Source organism: Folsomia candida, unplaced genomic scaffold (genome assembly GCF_002217175.1).
Source record: "Folsomia candida strain VU population unplaced genomic scaffold, ASM221717v1 Fcan01_Sc003, whole genome shotgun sequence".
Lineage (NCBI taxonomy): Eukaryota > Metazoa > Arthropoda > Collembola > Entomobryomorpha > Isotomidae > Folsomia > Folsomia candida.
Window position 1 is genome coordinate 7,645,792 of NW_019091195.1, and position 24,053 is coordinate 7,669,844.

The 24,053-nt window shown below is 38.4% G+C and overlaps 2 protein-coding genes and 1 long non-coding RNA gene across 14 annotated transcripts in view; 2 read left to right on the forward strand and 1 right to left on the reverse strand.

The window, feature by feature from the left end:
- The window catches only part of LOC110846912 (disintegrin and metalloproteinase domain-containing protein 11), a 37,240-nt gene extending 18,198 nt beyond the window's left edge, over positions 1–19,042 (forward strand). The window contains exons 3-33 of one of the 12 annotated variants that reach the window (XM_035849097.1): positions 1,127–1,244; positions 1,334–1,412; positions 5,917–6,046; positions 6,116–6,236; positions 6,353–6,398; positions 7,386–7,580; positions 8,167–8,241; positions 8,401–8,527; positions 8,955–9,042; positions 9,120–9,173; positions 9,280–9,350; positions 9,419–9,467; positions 9,595–9,633; positions 9,739–9,756; positions 9,818–9,887; positions 9,972–10,020; positions 10,154–10,214; positions 10,296–10,327; positions 10,608–10,630; positions 10,709–10,792; positions 10,906–11,020; positions 11,094–11,122; positions 11,556–11,840; positions 11,929–12,470; positions 14,449–14,774; positions 14,882–15,032; positions 15,106–15,240; positions 16,041–16,172; positions 16,820–16,867; positions 17,104–17,252; positions 17,890–19,042. In XM_035849097.1, the coding sequence (XP_035704990.1) occupies positions 1,127–1,244; positions 1,334–1,412; positions 5,917–6,046; positions 6,116–6,236; positions 6,353–6,398; positions 7,386–7,580; positions 8,167–8,241; positions 8,401–8,527; positions 8,955–9,042; positions 9,120–9,173; positions 9,280–9,350; positions 9,419–9,467; positions 9,595–9,633; positions 9,739–9,756; positions 9,818–9,887; positions 9,972–10,020; positions 10,154–10,214; positions 10,296–10,327; positions 10,608–10,630; positions 10,709–10,792; positions 10,906–11,020; positions 11,094–11,122; positions 11,556–11,840; positions 11,929–12,470; positions 14,449–14,774; positions 14,882–15,032; positions 15,106–15,240; positions 16,041–16,172; positions 16,820–16,867; positions 17,104–17,252; positions 17,890–17,945 (3,497 nt within the window). In that variant the 3' untranslated portion in view covers positions 17,946–19,042. Of the gene's footprint in view, positions 1–1,126; positions 1,245–1,333; positions 1,413–5,916; positions 6,047–6,115; positions 6,237–6,352; positions 6,399–7,385; positions 7,581–8,166; positions 8,242–8,400; positions 8,528–8,954; positions 9,043–9,119; positions 9,174–9,279; positions 9,351–9,418; positions 9,468–9,594; positions 9,634–9,738; positions 9,757–9,817; positions 9,888–9,971; positions 10,021–10,153; positions 10,215–10,295; positions 10,328–10,607; positions 10,631–10,708; positions 10,793–10,905; positions 11,021–11,093; positions 11,123–11,555; positions 11,841–11,928; positions 12,471–14,448; positions 14,775–14,881; positions 15,033–15,105; positions 15,241–15,449; positions 15,528–16,040; positions 16,173–16,819; positions 16,868–17,103 lie in introns of those variants that run through there. The other 11 variants (XM_035849099.1, XM_035849100.1, XM_035849096.1 and 8 more) reach the window with 11 other exon arrangements.
- Positions 19,043–19,169: 127 nt separating this feature from the next.
- On the reverse strand, positions 19,170–19,844 carry LOC118434806. The gene is made up of 2 exons (XR_004834269.1): positions 19,366–19,844; positions 19,170–19,301 (listed from the first exon to the last, which is right to left on the reverse strand). It is a non-coding gene; the product is annotated as an uncharacterized LOC118434806 (long non-coding RNA).
- A 5-nt stretch (positions 19,845–19,849) lies between these two features.
- LOC110847849 (disintegrin and metalloproteinase domain-containing protein 11) lies at positions 19,850–23,186 on the forward strand. The gene is made up of 9 exons (XM_022094877.2): positions 19,850–20,230; positions 20,400–20,429; positions 20,519–20,557; positions 21,007–21,140; positions 21,242–21,350; positions 21,420–21,518; positions 21,599–21,642; positions 21,722–21,992; positions 22,067–23,186. The coding sequence occupies exons 1-9, from the start codon at positions 20,158–20,160 to the stop codon at positions 22,258–22,260; spliced, it is 993 nt and encodes a 330-aa protein (XP_021950569.2). The 5' UTR covers positions 19,850–20,157; the 3' UTR covers positions 22,261–23,186.
- The last annotated feature ends 867 nt before the right edge of the window (positions 23,187–24,053 follow it).

The window sequence follows — 24,053 nt, forward strand, 5'->3', positions numbered from 1 at the left end:
TTTGTAAGATCCGATACAAACGGAACACTAGCAGAAGCACTGCAATAGTAGTTTCAACATTATAATTCGTGTTTTTGAGACAAACAAATAACTTGTTCCTTTATTATCCTTCCGATTGTTACTGGCGTATAAATATGTGTCTACAAATACTGATGAATAAGTGTATTCAAGTGCAAAATTTTACTTATTTTGTACTTGAATAAATAATAATGGAGCACTGAAGCGTACTAAAATTAGTAAAATCTCACGGTTACGATGTGTTGAGATTGTGAAGCTGTCGAAATTAACCAGGTGCCAAATACGGTCGATTCGACAATCCCTTTCCTGCATTTGAAAGGGGGTTACTACCCCGGGGCTATGCTTAAAAAATCGGGCTGCATCGTATAAACGTTTAAATATAGACATCGTCTCGTCAAATTTGACTTCTCATGTTATTTATTATTTATGCATACTTTTTCGCCCATTAATTAATTGCATTTTTACTCTTAACCCTACTTGACCTGTGTATTTCCACTTTAATTACGAGACTTCATCTCATTACTCGTAAACGGACGTGTTTATTCAACGATTTACCTGGATAGCATCCACAGGATCGATCGATCTCACTTTCACACTGCTAGAACAAACTGGCCAATCACACTTGGTACATTTATAAAAGATTTACGTTACATATTGGTGTAACACCCGAGGCAAATTGAGAATGCATTGATTTTTTAATTCCACTCTCGTCCTCCCCCTTTTGGTGAAATGTTTACCGATTCCACAATGTTCCAGCATAATAATGTGCTCATCTTCAAAGGGGACCTAAATTACAGGAAGCTGATTGATAATTAATCTGGTGTCGCAAGGTTGAAGCCAAAAATGCTGATTGCATGGTGATTGGTGACTGGAGAGTACCAATTGATCCAATTTGATCGGATTGATCCAATCCGAGATTTCAGTTGGCATCATGGCATTTAATTCAGTATTACTGGTAGTTTCACTAACTAAGGTTTTAAGAATGTATATTTTTTTGAACTCACAGTCAAGCCTAAGCCTGAAAAATAACCCAGCATTTCAAATAAATTGGACGCTTTAGTGTAGTCATATGAGGCATCACATTGAATTCATAATTTCAATATTTCAGGAGAGTACCAGAGGCTCATAAACGACTACCCAGTGAATCGGGAACTGATTCGAAGCATTGGATCGGATTATTATCAGATCGTGAATGTAGTTCAACTCCGTCACCATCAATATCTGGGGTAACTTACTTATATTTTACGTACATTCTTACAGAAATGCTAATTGGGAACATGAAAATATTATCACTATTTGGGCATTGTTTCCACAGATTGTCAACCAGGGAAGGAAACAGTAAGTCGCAACGATCACAACCGCAAGGAATGCAGGCAACTCAGCAACTTGGCAGGGTACGTATAATTTCCTTGTACTTTTTTAAGACGCACTATTGATGCATACATACGTACATATCTTGTTACTAATGTTATACATTCGTTCCAACGGGACATGTCATATCACACAGTCACTCGAGCAAAATTAAACGTCAGCAAGACATGCAAATGTCAGCATTAATACAATAATTTAACTTGTATGATTTAATCCCTTGACGGATTATTCCAATAATCTTAAGCAATACTGAATGGAAGTGACATTAGAAGCAAAACCTGACTGTTCGGGATGGCTGTGGTTCTCATTGTGGTCTTCTGCCGAGCATAATATTGAAGATTGAGATAGTTGAGACAGTTGAATATAAATTGAGACATATGATGGCCAGAGTGATAGAGAACCGCAGTACATTGTGGGGCCTCTGTGTGGCGGTATGGACAAAGGGAGGGGGGAGTTACGAGATTCCGTTACCAAACATAGAGCCAAAAATCTAGTTTATCTTTGCTTTTGCAACTAGGTCATTTCGTCTGCTCCATTTTGAGATATTTGAGTTCAAAGTTTTTCGTAGGTGAGGAATTTCTTGGTAACTGAATGGGCGATGGACTCGTTACCCCCCTTCCCTTTGCCCGTACCATACCGGTGGCCCACAGTGTAGTAGTAGGACGAGTTTTGTTATACATATGAATGCCAAGTGAATCTCGGAAGGATATAATCGCATAGGATTGGGAACCAATCCTAAAATTATCATAAGGTATCCGATCTTATCAACCGGATCGGTTAATTCAGGGCCGGACTTACTGTTCCTAGTTCGAACTACGACCAGTCTACAGAGAAAAGAAATCCTATTGCTTTGCGTCGCCCTCCCGCTAACTTTTTGGGCAGAAACGCTGTTGCTTGCTTGTACACCAATGTTTTGTCAATATTTTGTACAGCCATACAATACTTCGAGCTAGGCGCAACGTTGAATATGTGTCGACCACATGCAATTTCTGAAAAACTTACAAAAATAAACACGTTAATATTTCGCATACCAAATGTGGAAATCAACTAGAGCCATGTCAGCTGATTATGACATTTTGAAGGTGACAAATTTTAGACTCACTCTGTTTTTATGCCAGCTCGTTTTTGAAACAATGACTGATGAGGACAGCTATGTGAACTATTAAAACCTCATGTGGTTATAAAACATGTCAAATCTCTATATCAAGTTTAGTTTCAAACAAAACTTGTAATACACCGACTCGACATAACCTCAAACTTCATATCTCTCCCCAAACCACAGGCAGCATTCGAATTGACAACACACCAGTTGAGGTAAAAATACAAATGCTTGATTCGTATTTTAGAATTCGGTAGGACAAACATACTTTCAGATTAAACTTTTAGTAGCTGGCAAACAAAAATAAACATGCAAACAAATTGTGCAAATAAAAGCATATATAAGCATCTTGGACAAAAGTGCACATTTTTCTATTATTCAGAAGAAGTGTTTGAGGCGGTCTCGGTATTCGTATTTATCAAGCTCTCCAGTTAAAAACGATTTTTAAAGGAATTTTCACGATACTTGATTCGGAAGTAGAACGAATAAATCGATCAAGACGGAAAACCGGAGGGTGCTTCGGTATCCAATCCATAGATATGTAGATGCAGGACGAGGACGACTGGCTGACAGAAATAACATATAATCCGGGTGGGAAAAATGAGAATTTGAGGTGCCTTTCTCATCACAAGCTCGCCATATATACCCATGCATTCATAAAAATATGTATGTGTTGGTTTCTTGAAAAGTTAGCCAAAAATGTCAAAAGTCAGCATGGACCAACTAGCAGAGAGATGACGACGACGAGGTAACTAACACGGAGAAAGCTCAACCTGAAGTCAAGTCAACCACCAAATTGACACTCACACTCCTGAGGAGACATCCGACCAACCATCAGTCAGCCTGCCTGTGAACTTTTTCAATCTATTTTCTTGCATAACGACTTCTTCTTCTCTACATACATACTCGCAACTCCGGTAGTACCTGAAGCGACAACTTCATTAGCATATTTCATGTCTTTCTTGCTCCTCACCTATGTGCCAAACGCCATATCCTCTGCAATTTAACCTTTTCTTTGACACCTAATGAATCTTATTATGCTGAAGTTCAAATCTAATTTAGATCACATAAAATAAAAATTGAACTCAAAGAAAGTAGAAATGAAATTGTGCACTAAATTCAATCCGACTTAAACTAATTCATGCAAATATAATATTCTATACAAATTGTACGTTCTGCTCGAAATTTCCTGGCAGAGACATGTACAAATTGAGAGGGACAAATTCAAGAAAAATTACATTTCGCATACACGAAATGACTTTCTATCGATGGATTAACTAGCATTTCACCCAAAGATTTCATATATTGTAGACTTTCAGATGTTGTTAGTATGTATGTACATACGCATCTCAAATGTGAAATGAACGCGTAGATGAGATCAAATATTTCTATGCATTCGAAAACATCCCTTCAATCAGTTTTGCCATTCTCCATTTTGTCGCTGCACTCATGGACGGGTAGGCACTGGGGTGGCGTGGTCATGAGATGAGTCGAGTGTCAGAATGTTGATGATTTTCCAAGATGGTGGTGTGAAGATATGGAACATCATTGAAGACCATTTTGAGTCATCATGAGCGGAAATCAGTGAAGACGATACAGGAAAAATGATTGATTTGTAGAAATCTGCAGGAACACACTTTTTCCGATTAGAAGCCCCTTGAACACAAGTATCTCGTGATCTTTCTTGTCCCTATGGCACGTAACAGAAGAAAATGGAAAATGGCTTTGCCAGATCGTAAATTTCTATAGAATGTGTCCATAAACTTTCCCAACGCTGGCATTGGCTCCTCCGCCACGTCTGGGCACCCAACCAAACCATACCCAGGATTTTTTATAGATTTAGATAAGTAACATTATCCTCACCAGGCAATGTATCCTGTCGCATGCCTACCATTCCTCAGTAACGTAAACTCTGTACATATTACTCTGCGAGCTCTCTCTCTCTTCTCTCGGCATTTCGCTTCCCATCGATGATGTTGACAACGTTTGAGGAGGAGCGTTGAATCTGAATCAAATAGAAAATATCAAGTGCAGCAGTTCACAAGAAAATCCATTTGCTGTGAAAATGGAGAAAATCATAACATTTATGTTCTCTTCCTATGTCGCTACTATTTCATTGGAAACCGAGATAAGAGGATGAGATTTCGATATTGCTTAGGAGATGCATGATGTAACACTGCTTTTTGCTTTGCTTTACTCGCTGCTGTGGACGACAAATTCCTTCCTTTCACTTTTAACTTCCCCTCCCCCCGTGAGAAGAAATCTCTTTGCGCTCAGGCAGTTGAGTTTTATTGATTCGCATGATTCGATTTGCCATAACATGGAATAGAGAGCGATGGATTGGTAATGAAAATAGGACGAGGTACAATATAACATCCAGTCAGATACCATTTGAAATATACACAAGCAATAAGTTGTTATTTTTGATTGTTCATACATATTTATGTAGCTCTTCACACACAGTCACGTGCATAATAACGTGCTGTATTACATCGTATTACATCGTGATGGCCAATAGTTTAGTCGTAAACTCGAAAAATAACTTTTTGTTATTTATTAATTAATAGAACTGAAATTGAACAATTTTCCCCTCTCTTCTCTTCCAAACAACCGCTTTCTCTCTGCTTTTATTTATTCCTTGTTTGGAAAGACTTCTAAATTCGGAAGGTGAGGAACGCTATAGGGAAAGTGGCACTGTAATGCAGCAGGAAAGTCTCTAAAATGTCGTTTATTTACCTCCTGTTTCCTTCCCCACGTCTGATTTAGTTTATTCCTTTCTTGCTCCCGTCTTTGTGATCTTTAATGAATTTCACTTCCTCGCTAATGGCTTCTAAGCATTTATTTTCCTCCCTGTTGTATTTTCTGCTTGGTATAATTTAGATTCTCGCTCTAGCAAGTGAAATGTCTTGGTCTTCTGGCGAGAAACAAAAACGAGGAAAATGTCCTACCTATGTATACCATCATGCTGTGGGGCATAGAGCAACTACCTGGCAGATCATCACGGTAAAATGGCCGACTAGTTGGTCCAAGATGAGAGTTGAGAATAAACAGTTCCATCATAGAGATAGGAACTTTGTTCTTATGCTTTCATGCGCTCCGCTAGCAACTACTGCTACAGAACTAAGCAACTTATTGTCGTTTTGCTGGATCTTTAATCATTGTGAGTGAATTTGGTAAATTGCATGAGACTGTAATAAAACAGTCGACAACGCCGTCGTTCTTCATAGCGAGAAAGGAAGGATGCATCAGTGAATTGCATCTCAAGCAAAATTGTAGACTGAATACATACATACAATTTAAATGGTGCTTGTCAGGATGGTCAAAGGAATAATGGGATGCACTTTATAATGTGTCCATTTATTTATACATTTTCTGTCGCAAAATAATTCCACATAACTAAAGTGTCGCATGTTTTACTCTTCTTGCAGACGGGAAAACATTATCATAGAACCAGTTTTATAATCCAAGCGTTTAATCACAAATTCCGGCTGATTCTGGAGCTCAACACGCCATTAATTGCACCAAATGTGTTACAAAAACATATATTTTCTGGAGCAGGCAAGTACTCTATTCACTACATTTACATTGAATACAGAATAAATACATTGGTTTATTTCCATAATACAGCTGAACAAAGGGAGAGAAATGAGTTGGAAATGTGTTATTATCACGGGAACGTTGAGGGACTGGAGTGGTCAGCAGCGGCCGTCCGAACGTGCAATGGACTGTCCGGAATAATTCATATGGGGTACGTACGACATTTTGTGATGTTTTATTGAAGTGTATGAAATTTTATGTCCCACCAGATGAAAAATCTCGGAAATTTCAGTAATAAGTTGATTTTATTCTATTTGATTCTCGTAGGAATGAAACGTTTATCATTCATCCCTTTTACGGTGGAGACCTTTCCGTAAGCAATCTCATTCATCAGAAACGCTCGTGTTAATTCAACAATTTATTACTATTATTTTCTCAACGACAACGATTCATCTCCTGTTTGCTTGCGTGCAATTTATCGTTTTTTTTCTTTCCACTGATTCCATCTCATTTAGTGGAATGCACTCAAGGGAAAGTCGGCCATGCTCAGCGCATTAAAGATTTTCTTCGCTTTCTCTCTAAACGTGAAATACAGAAGCCATTTCACACAATCCAACTAAAACGCCCATTTTAGGATGTAATCGAAAGCTACAAATATAGAATGATGCATTTCAACGCGACAAAGTGCAACTCCATTAACAAGAAGTTTATTTATGACAATGAATGATCACAAGTGATCAGTGATATTAAATGGCAGTGGGTACGAGTAATTTCCTTTGAATGCCATTCACCCACTCAAATTTGCATCCTTATTGCTCACAAGAGATTCAGTTTATTATTCCCAACGCAAAATCTGGTTTGCTTTGCGTCGTCGTAACCACTGTAGAACCACAGTCTCAAATTTCTGGAGAAATTGCATAGTAAAATAGGAATTTAAGTTATTTGCATTAACTTGTTTTCAGCTGCTAATTAATCTAAAAAGGCTTTGTCGAATTTATACAAGGAATTTAAACAACTGTTATTAAAGTCAACGCTCAACCAAATTTTCTCTGGCCCACTTTCTCATCCATCAAGTTTTGAATCCATGCACAGCTTGCTATTTTAAGGACGAGAGACTTATTGGCATTTTGAAGTGACACACACTCAATCCATTTTGCTTCAAGTCAAGCATTTTTGTTCCCATTTTGAATATAGTAATTTTTTCATTTGAGCGATAAAAGAGGTTTGACAGGTTAGAGAGGTTTGAGAGGTTACCTTTTGAAATTGCTGTCACCCGTCAGAACCATGAGTATGTGCTTGTGCGATAGTGGATAAATTAAAAGCGTGACTTTCACCCCATTTTATCGCTAAATTCCAACAGAACAACCACCCTCACATCGTGTTCGAAGCAAAATCCGTTGGTCGACAGACGTGTGGAAATAAGCGAGGGTTTGAATGGAACATGCCCTCAGGATTAGTCGGCGGTAGTAGCGATTATGTAGTTCGTCGAGGCGAGGACAAAGGACCCCAGCCCCAGTACTTCATTGAATTGGCCATTCTGTTGGATCGAGCTATGGTGAGAGTCGTCGTATCTTAGGATTAGTATGCATGCTAATGTATGAGTATGGGTACAACTCGTATGTATCATCGTAAGTGGTAGGACATTGCAGCAATTAATTTACTCCCTCTCGCCTCCTCCTCCTCCTCCTTCCATGGATATCCGCATTACACCAGAATTCTAGGTAGGGCTCCTTATTTTTTCGTTCTGCCTCATCTGCTTCATTATGAGAATGAAATGTCTTCATGTCATGAGCTCGAAGCAGTTTTCTCCAACACTCCCCCAAAAGACTCAATCAATTTCCTTGTCTGGCGTAAGTGAAGAGCAGATCAGAAACCAACACCTACGTCGCCGTCGTCTCCCATTTTTCTCCTCCATTTTGTCGGATGATAATAATATCTCTTGGTCTAAGTACCACCACCACCACCGTTGGATATCATAGCATAGTACACGCACATACACGTTCCTGTTCCCTCCTCGTCAAGTCTATACATCCAGTTATATATGTCCTTACTTATGTGCATACATACATACGTATAGGCATAAAACTTTCTCCGAGAAAAGGTGTACAAACCCCATCTCATTTTTCATTTGTACTATGCAGTTCGACAAAAGAAATGGGTCCACACGTCTTCAAGTAATTCATGATGCCCTGCAGATTGTCAACATTGCTGATTTGGTAAAGATTCGATAAAATTTGCATGTGAAAATACTTAGCACATCAGACTGGGCAGATTTGAATGTCCATTAATTGTGTTATTCTACTGTGCCAATTCCCTTGCCCTTTCGAATGTGCTATGTACCTATTTGTTTGAGTATTTACCCTTGTGGTTTACAGTACTTTCGAAAATTGAATACGGCCATCTCCGTGGTGTATGTGGAAACTTGGCATCAAAATAATCATCTTGGGGTGGATCGAGTGGATGACTTACGGCAAACTCTCGTTCGTCTAACTGATTACTATGGTATGGTAATGAGTCGGGCCATGTATAAAACTTTCTCCAATACCACAACCCCATTTCCGATCAGTGCGGTGCCGCTTTTACCTGCCACCACCGTAGTCGTTGTACAGAATAATGGTGTAGTCGCACTTGATAAAAAATACGATACATTTTTCAACATTTACGATCAATGTTTTATGGAATTATTCATGGAAATTCCGGTAAGTAGAAATTTTGGGCAAACTTTCTTTTTCGAGAACGATGGAGCCAGAAAAGTGAAGAATGTACCGAAATACGCCCATTTAGTAGTGACTATCCTTCTTGCCAAGCAGTGTCATCATGAGTAGCAAATGTGGAAGTAGGAGTGGTTGGGGAAAGTTATCGAATAGAAACTGAGATTTTTTTTTACCAGAAACTGTTAACGGATGAGCTTCTTTAATTCTACTTTTAGGTCCACGGAGTTTGTTCAGCGTAAACAAAGATTCCACAATGCTGATTTCCGGAATCAATTTTTCCGAGTCCGGCATGGGTGTGCCAATGTAATGTTACTCTTGATATGTGTGCACGATAATCAACCAATTGCGTATAAATACACGCTCCTTGTTTTCACCTCTAGGTCCATTTGTACACCCAAAGCGATGGGAGTGATAACGGATGTAAGCATTTACCAGTAAGTAACGGACAGCATTTTCACGAAAAATGAATTCTCTCTCCATATTCAATGCTACTAAAGATGCATCAAGGTATTTGTCTAATATTTATCTGTATTTCAATAGGCCTCATATTACTGGCGTTGCTTTGGCCCATATGATCGGACATAATTTGAATATGGGACATGACCAAGACGGTAAGATTTATTAATCGCGATTTATTTTAGATATATTTACTGATAATTTGCCACGCATATGTTCACAGCTTCGGGTGATGGATGTCATTGTCCCAATTGGTACGGGTGCATTATGAGGTAATCTCCCTTAAACTATTTAGAAAATGTGTGTGGAAAGAATAATTGTACAATTGTAGAGTTACATAAATTGCAAAAATCAATTGAGATGGCTTAGCTATATTAACATTCATGAATCCTATTTTAGTGAGAAGATAGTTGGGCAAGATGGAATCCAGCCGTACAGGTAGGTTTACATAGATATGCAAAACTTTATTACTTAATTACACGTTAAATAAAAATTCCACCACTGTCAATTTTCTCAAACTAATCAATTTTTGATGAACTACAGATTTTCAGACTGTTCCAGGTAATATTTCAGATTTATTTATAAATGGAGTAATTTCTAATAATTATGATTTTTCTGATAGAAAATCATATTTCACATCCATAAATTCCGGTCATGCCATGTGTCTAATTAATATGCCGGGTAGAATTGACGTACGAAAAAATATGAGAATTTTCATTGTCAATTTATTTCTTATACTTTCCTCTTTTGTTAATTATTATGTTTTTATCTTGTAGCCGATCCACAAAACTTGTGGAAACGGAGTCACCGAGCCAGGAGAAGAATGTAAGCAAAGTATTTTTAACTCTTTTTTAAGTTTTAAAGTGAGTTTATAGCAACTTGCGCCAATGTTGAAGTTTAACTATGACGCAAGTCACCAAAGAACGAAGCATGAACATTAACACTCAAACTATTTCAGGTGATTGTGGATCCCTTCAGGAATGTGCAAAGGACCCATGTTGCGAACCATTAGTGTGCAGGTAGGTAAACACGCATATCTGAGGATATCCTGAGTTGTGCTGTTGTTGAATTAAAATACATTAAACGAAATTGCTTGGTAGGCTCAAAACCTCAGCTCAGTGTTCTACTGGAGGTAAGCTTCCTATTTTTCCTGCGGTCTGAATTCTGCAATGGCGAACTTGTTAAGGAGATATCATCCACTCCTACGGGAGTGTTATGTCCAAGGCAGGGGAATCCTTGGCCCCTCTCTTCATGCTGCCCCATGGCTAAGATTTTCTCATAAAAATTTTCGCTGGGGTCTGCACCACTTAACATCCTGCTACTTTGCCCCTTCATCAAGTTGTCATTGCAGAATTTTGATCTGGTGATTGATATATACGTGCATATGTATAATACTATTTTCTTTTGAAAAGGTCCGTGCTGCGAGAACTGCAGGGTAAACTTGTTACACGCACTTATTTTTTCAGTTCCAAGCACAATTACGAATTGTACAAACGATTCATTGTTCTTCCAGTTCAAAGGATCGGACAATGTGTGTCGGCCAAAGCAAAGTGAATGCGACATTCCAGAGTACTGCACAGGACAAAGTGGTGAATGTGTAAGTCTTCTTTGTAAATCACCCTTTTTGTACCTGTTACAGTGACCACGGGAGTGTGTGTAATAAACAATCAGCTTGATGGAAAGCTTGAGAATCACTGTTCTTGGTTTCAGCCATTAAACACCTACAAAAAAAATGGGGCGCAATGTGGAAAGAATGAAGGATATTGCTTTAATGGGTATTGTCCAACATTGGACGGTCAGTGCAAGCACATTTGGGACGTTGCAGGTAATTACTTAACGAACATTGGGCGTTCGAAATGTGCAGATAATACCCCCTTTAATTGAAATTCTTTATTCAGGGCGGAAAGCGGATGACGCATGCTACCAAGTAAGAAATTTCCTTCACTTCATTATTATGATAGATACATAATAGTGTGAATTTATTTCATCATAAAAAAATTCACACCCTGCACAAGCTCATTCGAAATGGCACTTTACCATGGTCATTATCATCTGAGCTAAAACACCTTTATATTTGCCATGATGGCGACGAAGATTTCGAATTAACATTTCAAAAATTAAAAATAATAGTTTTTGAATACCAGATATTTTTAGCGTTGAAAACTTGATTTTCCGAGACTCGAAACTAAAATTCCCTCTCGTGCGACCACTTGGTATAATTAGTAGGTGACGAAAGGTTGCACTTGATTGCAAGTGATATTTCCTTCAACAAAGAAAATTCCCCAGTAACACACACTCAGGAATACTTATCCATTATACATAGGTCTCACCATAACTATCATTTTTATTTAACCTACCAGCAATTCAACATGGGTGGTCATTATAATGGGCACTGTGGTCGTGACGTCTATGGCGGATATCTAAAGTGCACTCGATCCAACATGATGTGTGGGTCTCTTCAATGTCAAGATGGGACTTCAAACCCCATACTACAAAGCACCTTATCAAGCACAACTGTTTCTAGGATTGTGCTCACACTTGATAGACAAGAACACGAGTGCAAAAATTTAAATAGCCCGAAGGGTGATTCTGCAGCCGCAAATTTGGAACTGGTTCGAGACGGGACGCGGTGTGGGGAAGAAATGGTATTAATTTATTTTAAGAATCACCAGTGCCACACATTTTGAAATATTTCTAATACGAAATTAACGTTTACCAATCAATGCGTATTAGATCTGCATGAATCAAACCTGTGTCAAACTTGCAAATTATATGGACAATACGAGATGTCCGTCAAACCATGTAGGACTCGAATGCTCTGGTCATGGCGACTGTTCAAATGTCAACATTTGTCACTGTTTCGACGCTTGGGAGGGTTCAGATTGTTCCACGGCAGGAAAAGAGCTCCCAACCACGGAAAGACCAGCCACACCCCTGCCTCCGATAGAAAACTCGACTAATATCACGACCTCAGCCAACACCAGGGTCACTACCAAGAACTCCCCAGAAGATGGGTCAAACACAATTATCCTCGTGTTTGGAATGGTCTCTGTGGTGGGAGGGGTATTTATCTTATTTGCTATGATGGCACTGTGCTATCGTCGCTCAACAACTCCCAAATTCGAGACGGCTCCATACCCTCCATTCAACCCAAAGACTTTCAAGCTCCCACAACCTCCTCAACCAACGACTCATCAGCCACCTCAGCCTCCCCAATTAAATCACGAAGAAATTGATAATAGGATACTAAGTTTAACCCAGTTGCCTACCTATAGGTAAGTTTTCAAGATTTACACGTCCTCTCGACTTTCTTTATCCATGCATCCATTTTTCGGTCGAAAGTAGGTAAGATCAGCGAGCTAATGTCATTCAAAAGTAGTTGAGCTTTGCAACTTTCTCCGGATCCCATCCGGTCCATCATCTTTCACGCGATTCAGCTGGTTCCTAGTCCTGGTCCACAGTCCACACACAGACACAGAGAGACTTTCTCTACGCTTACATTATTACGCGAAAATCTACCAGAAGAAAGAGAGGGAGAGCCTGCGAGAGAGATTTTGGGATCCACCTTCACAAAGGATCCAGAAAAGAGGTTTTCGCAGACAATCTTAACAGGATTTGGAATGAATAACCCTTGAAACTGACAGGAATCAATATTTCATTTTCCTTTCACTTCAAAAGTCCTCAACTTGGGGGAAAATGAATAAGACTCATTTTCACGAGTACCAGCATTCATTGCCGATGGATTGGATGCAAACTCATTCAAAAGATGAAATCACGGGAAATTAATCGATTAATAATATTTCTGAGACTGATTCTGACGATGCAATTTATAAAACCCCTGTGGGCTCCACTCTCTCCACGGGTGACAGTGCATGTAGGCACGGGTGACTACTATTGGGTGTGTGGGTGGGTGGGAAGTCGAAGAAGATATAGCTTTTCGACTTCAGTAGGGTGGACAGTCATGTAGATACACACATACGTGCACTCAATTCAGGAAACATTGCGGACCATATCGGAGGACACATAGCGCAATATGTGTGATTTATTAAGGAATGGATTCCTCCCTGAGTAATAGATAGTAACAGTTAAGAAAGAACAAGTGTTCACTGTCTCTCTCTACATCATGGGGAGCATATGAAAGACACCAATAAAATTGGAGGAGATCGCTCTGTACTCAATTCTAATCTCAACAGCACACCAGAAGCTGCAATGCCAGCCGTAGTACTCGCATCGCATGTATGTAGAAAGTGGTAAATCGGTTTTGTAGATCAGAGAGAAGGATTTTTACAACTCGCCCATGGGAAAGTGAGGAAAGTGAGCTGGATCCTCCGAACTTGATAACTTTTATTTTCCCAAGCAATAATGCCATAGGATGGATGTTGCAGGTGTGTATTTTTTTAATGCACATACACAGAGGCTACCCAATTGAACTCTGTACATCGTGCTTAGTGAGCTCCCCTCTTGCTATCCATGTGTACATGGCATGTGGCAATATCGATCTGACCGAGCTTTCTTTCCGCTTCCGATGCTGTTCATCCTCATTGGTTTGGTTAGGACTTTCTCATCCTGCTGCTGAACTGTTTCTGTTTGCACATTAAATCCACAACCTCGGCTCAATGGATGATGAGATGGATTCCCATAATTTGGAGAATGCTGAACGGACGACAGCAGTTACAGCCAGCAGCAGTTTTAGTCTGGCAATTTATCCTTGAGGTTTATACCACCGCCGAAACTCGACACTTGAGGCTGATAGAACTCGAAATTAGACATTTTTATATCATGGCACGGGTGTACAATGTTACAATTCGCTCTATTTTGCAGTACCCAGTGGACTTCCGCTTTAGATTTTATCGTGACATTTGCATTAACACTTTCCCCAGGAATTTCATAAAAAGTGCGATGCAACAGTCATCTCGTTCAAGTTGTTGTATTTATTATATTGTGGTCTTGGGTCTAGATTGTCCATGTATGGACTCTCTCTCTGCTCACTTTCCCCCTTGTTGTATGCAGTCATATGGAGTAGCAGACCTTCCATTGTTCCACTTTCCTCCTCTGTCTCTCTCATTATGCTCGAGTAAATGGAAATAACGGATGAGTGGATAAATGTTGACAGTGTGGTTTCTCTGTTGTTATTGTGTTCTACTTCCCATGTAGAGGCACCAAAATGAGAGAATGAATAAATATGTACAATGAGACCGGGAGGCACGGATGATCTGAGTGGGTTTTAATTGTGTTTGTTGTTATAAAATACTGATTTAGGGATCAACACAACATGGGGATGACGGGGTCAATGAAGAATTTGGGGAATCTTGGCGGAGGTCATCCTCAAGACGATGAAACGGGAGACGAGACTTCGGCGTTTCTAGGTATTTCGCCCAATAGCGTTGGTGGCAATCGGGGCATTTTGAAAAAGTATGTTGAGGAAGATGGTTCTCAATCAGATAATAATGAGGGTCTGTGTGAGGTTGAGCGAACGTTGAAGTCTCTGAACGGCTACCATGAAGATATCCTGGCAGCACTGAGGGTAGCAGCCGCTCAGAGAGGACTTGGGGACGCCAACGCCACTCCACCTCCGCAAGGTACGCATAAATAAATACCAGGGCTTGGAAATGAATGCATGCTCTTCTCAATTGTATGTCAATCTTTATGACGAGGGTCAAGACCTCGAGTCCTAAATTTTGAACAGTTTTTAATCAAGGTGGAACCCGGCTTTCTTCCGACGGCTACCCTGAATTCCCAGACTTTTCGTCTGAATTTCCCTTACTCAGGAATTCCTCTGATCGCATTCCGCAGCCGGTGGACGACGAAAGTAATGACGATGGGGGTGGACCAATCAGGTAGGCATTTATTCATGAAGGAAATAAGTTAGAACCATTGACTACTACTTTATCCATTTAAATATGTATGCAGGATTCGCAATCTTGAGGATTTACTCCGCCAATTAGAACACCATTCAGGAAATCGCCATCTTAGTCCATGTGGTTCAGAGGATATACGAATGTCAGAGACTGAAGCAGATCGTCATTATCGTCGAGACTTGGGAGGGTAAATATTTTGTCACTTTGGTTTCGATTAACCGAGGATTTGCTTTAACTTACACTGAGATTTGGTTCAGTAATTGTTTATTAATTGTCAAAAAACTTGTGTCATAGTCCCAGCTTTTTAGGTTAAAATTTGTTTAACCCTTGTTATGATAAAACTGTAAATATTTGGGCTGGATGATGTGTGACCGTGATGTTTCTTTCTGGTGAAAGCAGTTCCCGACGACGTGTCAATATGTGACAACACGCTTATCGCTTCGCATCTGCCCCTCCAACCCCAGCACCACAAAGGTATACATCCAATCATGTGGTCATCACTTTAACCGTTCTTGCTAACTTTTCTCTACGTCTAATAACTCATTCGCAATGTTACTTTCAGTACCACTTGCATATTTTCTGTACAAAAAAAATACGTCACAAAATACGCAATATTTTAATCGTACTGCTTTTTTGAATAATGTGGCATTACAAAATATGTCTGAATTTAGCTTGCAACTCGCTTACGAAACTACTGACTATTTCTTTGCTCAAAATGTATAAGCCTATTGAACTCTATAAAGAATAGAACCCTAACAAAAATTGATTTAGACTCGCTAAACTGTTGTAATATTTACATAAATATTTGTATTGGCTGATATCTAAATAGAAACAAATATACGCACGCATACAAAATTTGGTGACACCCACAGCCACTCTGGAATGTGGGGGGGCACTTGGAATAATAAATATGTGTTAGTATGTGTGCGAGGATCGTCTGAATGCATGCAACGATGCTGGTTAAATGGTGCAATTTAATTTTTCTAGTGACGATGAAGGTTTCGTATCTGGTCGTTATAGAGGTCCAATTGAAATGACCTCAAATAGACGGCCGTCGCCGTCAGACTATGGACATTTCGCTGCCGCCGCCGCAATCATCAGCCCAGATGACTTAGAAAGGTAGGTGTGCTCGCCTATGAGGTCCACACAGTATTCAACCCCCATCTGGTACTGTGCACTTTTACACCCATCAATCCACATCCTATGTTAATTCGCTCCCGTCAATTTTCACCCACCAATTAACCCAGACTTTAAAAAAAACAATGTTGGGTCGGGTTGTATTATAGACTTAACAGAATTGGCTTGATACTGTGCTATGCACTATGACACGAGGGTGAGGCTCTCTCGATGATGACTGGCTACAATCAGCTTGAGGTTTTATCATCTTACCAATGAAAGAATTTCATAATCATAAGTCAAGCATACCCGAAACCCCCTTTTAAAGTGTGCTACGGCGTAATGAGGAGTTATAGTGGAGACAGTTTTGGAAGGTGAGATATGAATTGTTATAGAATTGCCATTGGTGAGTAAGAATTGATGGGAGCTAATTGATGGGTGAAAATTGACACCGAATCGTGCGTTGTATATATGTGACTGTAAAGCAATTAATTTCACCTCTTCTTCTTCTGAGCACTGCCACCAGATCACAACTGGCTACACTGTCTTAAAGTACTCTGCTCCCTCGTCAGCCACACAACTTGCACAGCTTATCATTATTTGCTACCTTGACCATTTTTATCCTCAATATATAATTTTTGTGCTTTTAGTTGCATCGATGGCTATGCATCACCATTTTCATGTCCATGCGTTTTCTGGTAATCACGCTGCTTATACTTTCCATGTGTTCTCAATTTAGCTTACGATTGTTTGTAGTACTTGAATAAGTGGGCCGAATAAATTACTTTACTCATTAGCTTTAGCCTACATATATATATTAATATATAGTTGTACCATGTAGTGTAGTATTTAGCACCAGTTGGTCATCACAATACAATCGACTTACAAAATAATTTTGTGATTTGTTAAATAATATTGTTTTATTGTTCAACAGTAATCAGCAAAATATGCTTCACACTTCAACGAGCGAAGATGAGGAGGAACGAACCCAAGTCTCCAGATCCTTGACGCCAAGAAATTTGAAGCATTTGTACAACCCTTCCGACGAATCGTTTGGATCGCAGTCTCCTCTCCATTTAAATGGTATTCCAATGCAAGTCCACCTAAACCGCTATGCGAATCCAAACATGTATCACCAACGAAATGATAGACAAGTTAATGGGGGGAATAAGCAGTAAATTGTCATTTGTTATTAAAAATATGTACACTTACACATTAACCTTTGTCGTGTATTTAGTTCTTGTGTACCGATGTGTAGAGATAATGATGTTGGATGTATGAATTTTTACGGCAAATGTCAATTACTCTGAATATACTCTGTATGTATGCGTATAAATATATCAGCAAGCAAGCGTAAACCCATAGCTTTAAACAGGGATAATCAATAGTCAATTTGATCAACTGTCAATTCGATCCGTTCAAATATGTAATGTACATATAATAATCACTGTAATCATAATAATCAAATTAACTAGAATATTTATTTTAATTCTGCTAGCAATTACACAATACTACAATGTGATGAAAAAAGGTTTTCTCTCAAAAACATTTCGAAAAAGCCATCAGGGAACATGAACATGAATTCATATTTTAAGAGGAGTATAGTAAGAAGCATAGGATTCACATGCTGGGGAGGTTGGTGGTTATTTAGTTAGTGGGTAAATAAATATGTAGATAGTTCTTCAATGTCAGTATTCACATTTCCTTGATTTTTTGACAGGCTCGGGTCCTTTCAAGCATTTACATCCTCAACGTTTTCCAGAATATAAACATTGACTCTCTCACATGGGATACCCTTAGGCATGAAAAAGAGATCTGCCAAGTTACACTAGAATAAGTTATCAAATTGTTGATAAATATTGTACAACTACACTGCTGGGTACTTACTGATTCCACTCAAAACTTTCTCTACCTTCCGGTCATCGCTAGGTTTCAGTTACAAGAAAAAAGTTCTGGAATTAAGTTATCTTGTACCAGCAACCTCCAGGCTAACCACTTTTTGTGATCAAAACCTACTTTAACATACACCTATGTATTTATATATCTGGTAGTCGCGTATATGATAAATAGTCTGTACTCCTCTACTAAATATGACAACTTTCTCCAAAATCGTCCCCTCAACTTATTCCCCTCCGGCCCTCCGTTTAGACACGCTCAAATATTTAGCACGCTTGTAACTTGTATTCACGAGACAGTACTTACATATATACTCAGTATTGGCTATTCATATAATATGTTAACTTGTATTATTAACACGTTTGACTTGCCTGGAATTTGCACATCTTTCAGTTTGTACACTCACATATGTAACATAGTTAAATGACCTTTCGTTGCTGCTGTGTGTACACATGTACATACATGCGTGTAGCTCTATTTAGTATACACATACTCAGTTTCTGAGATTACTCAATGTTTTTACTGCCACGTGAAAATCAGCACCATTTTATAGTCATCAGGTTGGAAAAATGTGATTGAAATTATAGCACGTTTATATGTCTAATAAGTTAGTTTTTATATGATACCGTCGGTTAATTAAGTTTTCTGACATTGAATTTTAAAATGGATAAGAATAGATAATTGATGTCTTTGTTGTGAACGCATTCACACTTTAAAAAAATTCTCTTAAATTCCGCAGAATAAAATTACCATGTTTAATGGTTAAGTGATTATGCGTATTGTCACTAAAACTATGAAGGTAATATGAGAAATGTTTTTACTACTCCATTGGATCATGGAAATTGTCGTAATTATGATATGATAGTCTATATATATTTTTAAACGCTACAGATTAAAGCCAATAATTGAATTAATGGCAAGTGACACATGTGCTCGTATTAATGTAGAATAAAAGTGTTGACGATTTATGAAAATCAGTTAATTTCTTTATTCTTATGGGAGCGTATAATATAGCCCGACCATTCATACACATATCCGTGCACTAAATGCAGACTGTTTCGGGCGACGACTTATGTCTTCCGAAATATACTTTTGAACAACGACTTGTGTTGATCAACTTATAAACTTGGCTTTATTACTTTAGAGTACATACATCGGGCATCAGTAATCATGCATAAGTACTAACTTGACATACGTACATGAAATAATGACCCTACTGACTCTCTGATTCAGACTCTAAAAAAAATGACACCAATTACTCAAAAAAAATTCTCAGACATTGTAAAATTTACAGACATACATATTTAGACATGAAATAATGATAACACGTTGTCGGGGTAATTCACTCAACCCACGACACAGACAATCTTAATGTTTTAGAGCTACTTGCATGATTATGCAATTAGTTGATGCCTGATCATGCCTGATCAATCACCCTGGGCTAGGATCACAAAGGTGCCTTCTTGTCTCCCTGCTGTGGGCCAATGAAGGGAGAGAAAGTGTTATTAGGGACTTATTCAGAAAATGAGAGTGAGGCATGGGAGAGGAGCGAGAGGAGACGAGGCTGCTGGTCGGGTGGTGGTATGCGAATGCTGTTTACCATCCTTTTGACTTTCTTGCTTTCACTTACTTACGAGGAGTGAGGGAGGGAGGATTGGCAGTCATCCATGGATTAAATTTGTGGACCGGGATGCGCAGAATGGCTGCTGGAGAAGTGGACTATGGATGGTCATACACGATGGGGGACGAGAAGATACGAGTTGGTTGAATGAGTGAGCGCCCCACAAACGGGAGACGATCAAAGACAAGGTAAAACATTACACTTTCACCACCGAGTGAAAGTTCCTCTCTGAAGAGTTGTTCCTTATCACACACATACAGCCACCACTCGGTGGACATAGCTTTGCACCACTGGGCCGTTCGATTTTTCACTTACAGGCAACTTCATGATATCACAGGCACCGTTAAAGCCAAGGTGAAAGATCACTCTCTCATCCCCTTTGCACTATACGATCCCAATTTTTATCTGGACATCCCACTTTACCGTTAACTCTTAGCCATCGCGTTACCGGAACACTAAATAAATCTCAAAATGTGTCAGTTAAGATATATTCTCACTATTGGAATTTTGGGACTTTCTTCATGCGCTGTGGGAACATTGCCCGGTAAGACCTCGTACATACATCTCAATTTGTAACTTGATTCGAGTAGTGGCAATTTTCCCGGTTAGTTATTCAGATCAATCTACTCGGTATTCTTTTCTTTCGGTGTCCTTTGTTCAATTTATTCCCTACTATCGTGCACTCGTTATAACGTATTGTATTCCATTTACAGATTACGTAGCAGAAGATGCCAATCCAAGTGGTTAGTGCTAACCTCCAGTTAAAATTATCTCTCTTGGTACGTTTTTGGTCCAGATTAAAATATTTTGAGATATTTCTAATTTATTTCAGTGCACATAAACTTAAAAAATTGTGGAAATGGAGTTGTTGGTAAGTTCAAACATTATCTTCATACGTTGAAAGTCAAAAAATACCTACCTTAGAAATCTTTCGGTTTAAAGTAGCTTTAAATGAACCCATTTTACTACCAGACATAAATTAATTAAACACGGCGATAATAACCCTCAGCTTAATTAGTTCATCAGTTAAATTAGCGTTTCTTTGCTTTCTCTTTCCCGAGAATTCTAAATCAGCCAGCCTAGTGACCACACTTTTACTAACTAATGATATTTTACAATTATAATTAACAAATATTATTGGAGTACGATACATGAAAATTTCTTAAAACTTTATCTGACTGGTTGTGGTCGCTAACCCAAGTTTATTAAGTTCAGACTTTCTCTTAACGAAAACCACTGCAAATTCGCGTCAATATCGCGTTACAATTCGTACTCGCTACTAATAAACTAGTTTATTAACCCTACAATGATTTTGTACAGACTTGGGTGAAGAGTGCGATTGTGGACCCGTAGCCCAAAAATGTCGCGAAGATTCTTGTTGTCAAACAAATTGTCAGTTTAAGCTGCACGCGCAGTGCTCTAGTCGCGAACCGTGCTGCGACGAAAATTGCAAGGTAACACTTCTTGAAAAAGCCCAAAATGCCCATCTTGAAAAAGTCCGTACAAACAGCACAATATTTAAAATAATTTTATTTTTTTTAAAACAATGAACTAGTTCAAATCGAAAGGGAGCGTTTGTCAAATAGCCACCCACGACTGTGGAATTTCAGAATACTGTTCAGGAGACCGCGGATCATGTTCTGCAACTTCCTACAAAAGAAATGGTTCTTAATTTTACATTCTGTCTCATTAAAAACAAGGGAAATTATCATAATGATCATGAAAACTTGCAGGTGCTAATTGCGTGGGGGAATTTGGGAGAGGGATTTGTATTGCAGGTCTTTGCAAATCTTTTGATCAACCGTGTCAAGATTCTTGGAGGACCTCCTCAGGTTCCGAAACACTACAAAACTTTAAATTAATTTTATTATTAATTTATATCCATTTGAAATGTCGCCTTTCCTTCTTTTAGAATCAGAGCCAATGAGGGATTCTTCAAAGTGTGGATCGGGTTACGTAAGCCCTGTTTTGTCAAAATATTCCTAATTTGTAAAACTAAACTAAAACGCTCAAACGTGGTTCGTGTTCAATTTAGATATGCGTAAACCAGTCATGTACCGCAGTGAGAGAATTCGTTAGTACTCGAAATTCTTGCCCCAAGGGGAACAACGGATTGGAGTGTTCGGGTCAAGGGGAGTGCACGACAAATTACCACTGTCACTGTTTCCCAGGCTGGCGTGACAGCAACTGTTCAGTGAAAGATAATTCCAACGGGTCAAAAATTAATGAAGAGAAGCCCGGTATTGTAAAAGGGCTGGGCCCAGAACAGCGAGATTCAACCTCTAACACCACAGCCCTCGTTATGGGTAAGTCGGCTAAATAAGCCATTTCATACATTAGACGAAATTTATTTACAATTGGCTCTTTTTGCAACATTTAGGTCTAGTGTCATGTGTCATAATTGTCTCGGTTATCTTTGTCGCAATGGCTGTCCGATATCTTCCATCTCGACCGCCGAAAGACGACAGCATTGTCTACCCACCTCCTGATCAGTCTGAACATGCGGATCAGAACAATCACCACCACGACCGACCAATTCTTCCGTCTGGAGAGCCTCAAAATCATGTCTCGTAAACTCATTAAAAGTATTATCTGTACGTATATAGCAGATGCACTTTTCTAATGTTCACCTCTTGCATTTACAATCAACGAAGGGGATTCATTTATATTTAGTCAATTAAATAAAGTGCATTGTAGACTTTCCTAGTCATCTAACCTTTTTAAGGTCAAGATCAACCCAATCTTACTTTTATTGCAAATTATACCAAAATTGTATTCCAAACTACAAAATTAGTATAGCTTTATTACCATTTTATTTATCAATATAATTATTTGAGAGGACTCGATGTCTGATGGATCTTATTACTCTTTCGTGTTTCAAGTTTGACACTTGGAAGTCCATTTTTGTATGTAGACTTGTACAAGTCCAATTGTGAGACCTTTTTGGTGTCATTTTAGCCCATTCCTTTGACGTCGGGCTGTACACTTCTTCATGATGATAGAGTTCCAAAGGGGACGTGTTGAATTGAATTATTTGAACCACTAACTACCACTAACCAACCATTACTAAAAACACAAACTTTATAATCAAATCTTTGTGTCCCATACGTAACGTAAGGCTGTAGCTGAACTATGCAAAACATTTAAAAATAGATGAAAGCTTTAATCAAGTAAATTATATAATTGCATATTTATAAGAAACTTGTAAACTAGCGTAATAATAATACTTTGCAAACAAACTGAAAAGTCATGATTACAATAACAAACATAAATATACAATATTTAGTCCTTCTCCCATTTAAATTATAAAAATTAAGAACCACTGTTGAAAATTAATAACTACTGACCGAATATTAATAACATTACCAATAAAACAAATAGGGAATGCTCATGAGGGGTAACTGAGGAGTTGACAAATTGCAATAACAAAGAGTTGGGGTTCGCTAGTGTTCTTTTCATGCTCATAAATTTAGAATGTGTACATAAGCGATTAAATGAAACAATAATAATTATAATATTATACAATACACCTTGTTCATGATAGCTGAAAACTAGATTGTGTATAAAAACAACAATTTGAAGTAATAAAAAAATTACTTAAAACTTTGTCGACTTATTTTTGTGCATTATTACGAAAAATAATGAATTACAAATTACTGGTATTGGGCGATAAATGAAATTAGGAAATAATTAACTCTACTGGATGAATAGCGGGCAACAATGGCATTGCACATACGAGGTTTCACAAACGACAATGTGATGATACCACCTTCATGTCATCCAATGTGAATGCACTTGATGTTTGGTTACATATTCTGGCATGATTTGATCAAATCATCTTATTTGCGTTTTGTTCAAACATTCAATAATAATTTTTATGACTGCATTATGGATAGCGAGAAGGTATATTTAAGTAAACTTTGGAATGGAAAGTGCTCCACGTGCGTTTGTTTGATGAGAAAAGGATAGAAAGTGATTGCTGACAACGAAAGGACACCTATTACGTGTTTCAGGACAAAAACGGCTAGATTTCTTTTTTATTCTTTTACTGTTTAATCAAATCAAATTCGTGTACGAAATCTTTCAAGCGTGCGATAATTCAATTTATTCAGTCTCATTGTGGATGCCTACGCCTATTTACTATGAGTAACTCTGTAATTGATCTTGTGTGATAATATTTCAATCATTTTTTAATTTAGAACAAGTAATTCAGTTGGCGAAATAGGGTTTAATTCAGATTAAAATTACATCAATTCGCTTGTAGATAAGATGTTTATCATCAAGAAGATATTGATATTTGTGTAACGTAAAGACTAAATTGGCTCTGCTAATTTAAATTCTTAGAATTCATTGGCTTTTCTGTTTTA

Excerpts from the sequence above, each read along its gene's own strand:
- LOC110847849 (XM_022094877.2), top strand. The coding sequence starts at position 20,158 with ATGTGTCAGTTAAGATATATTCTCACTATTGGAATTTTGGGACTTTCT. Across the intron at positions 20,558-21,006 it reads TTGTGGAAATGGAGTTGTTG|ACTTGGGTGAAGAGTGCGAT; the intron begins GTAAGTTCAAAC and ends GATTTTGTACAG. Across the intron at positions 21,993-22,066 it reads CACCACAGCCCTCGTTATGG|GTCTAGTGTCATGTGTCATA; the intron begins GTAAGTCGGCTA and ends TGCAACATTTAG.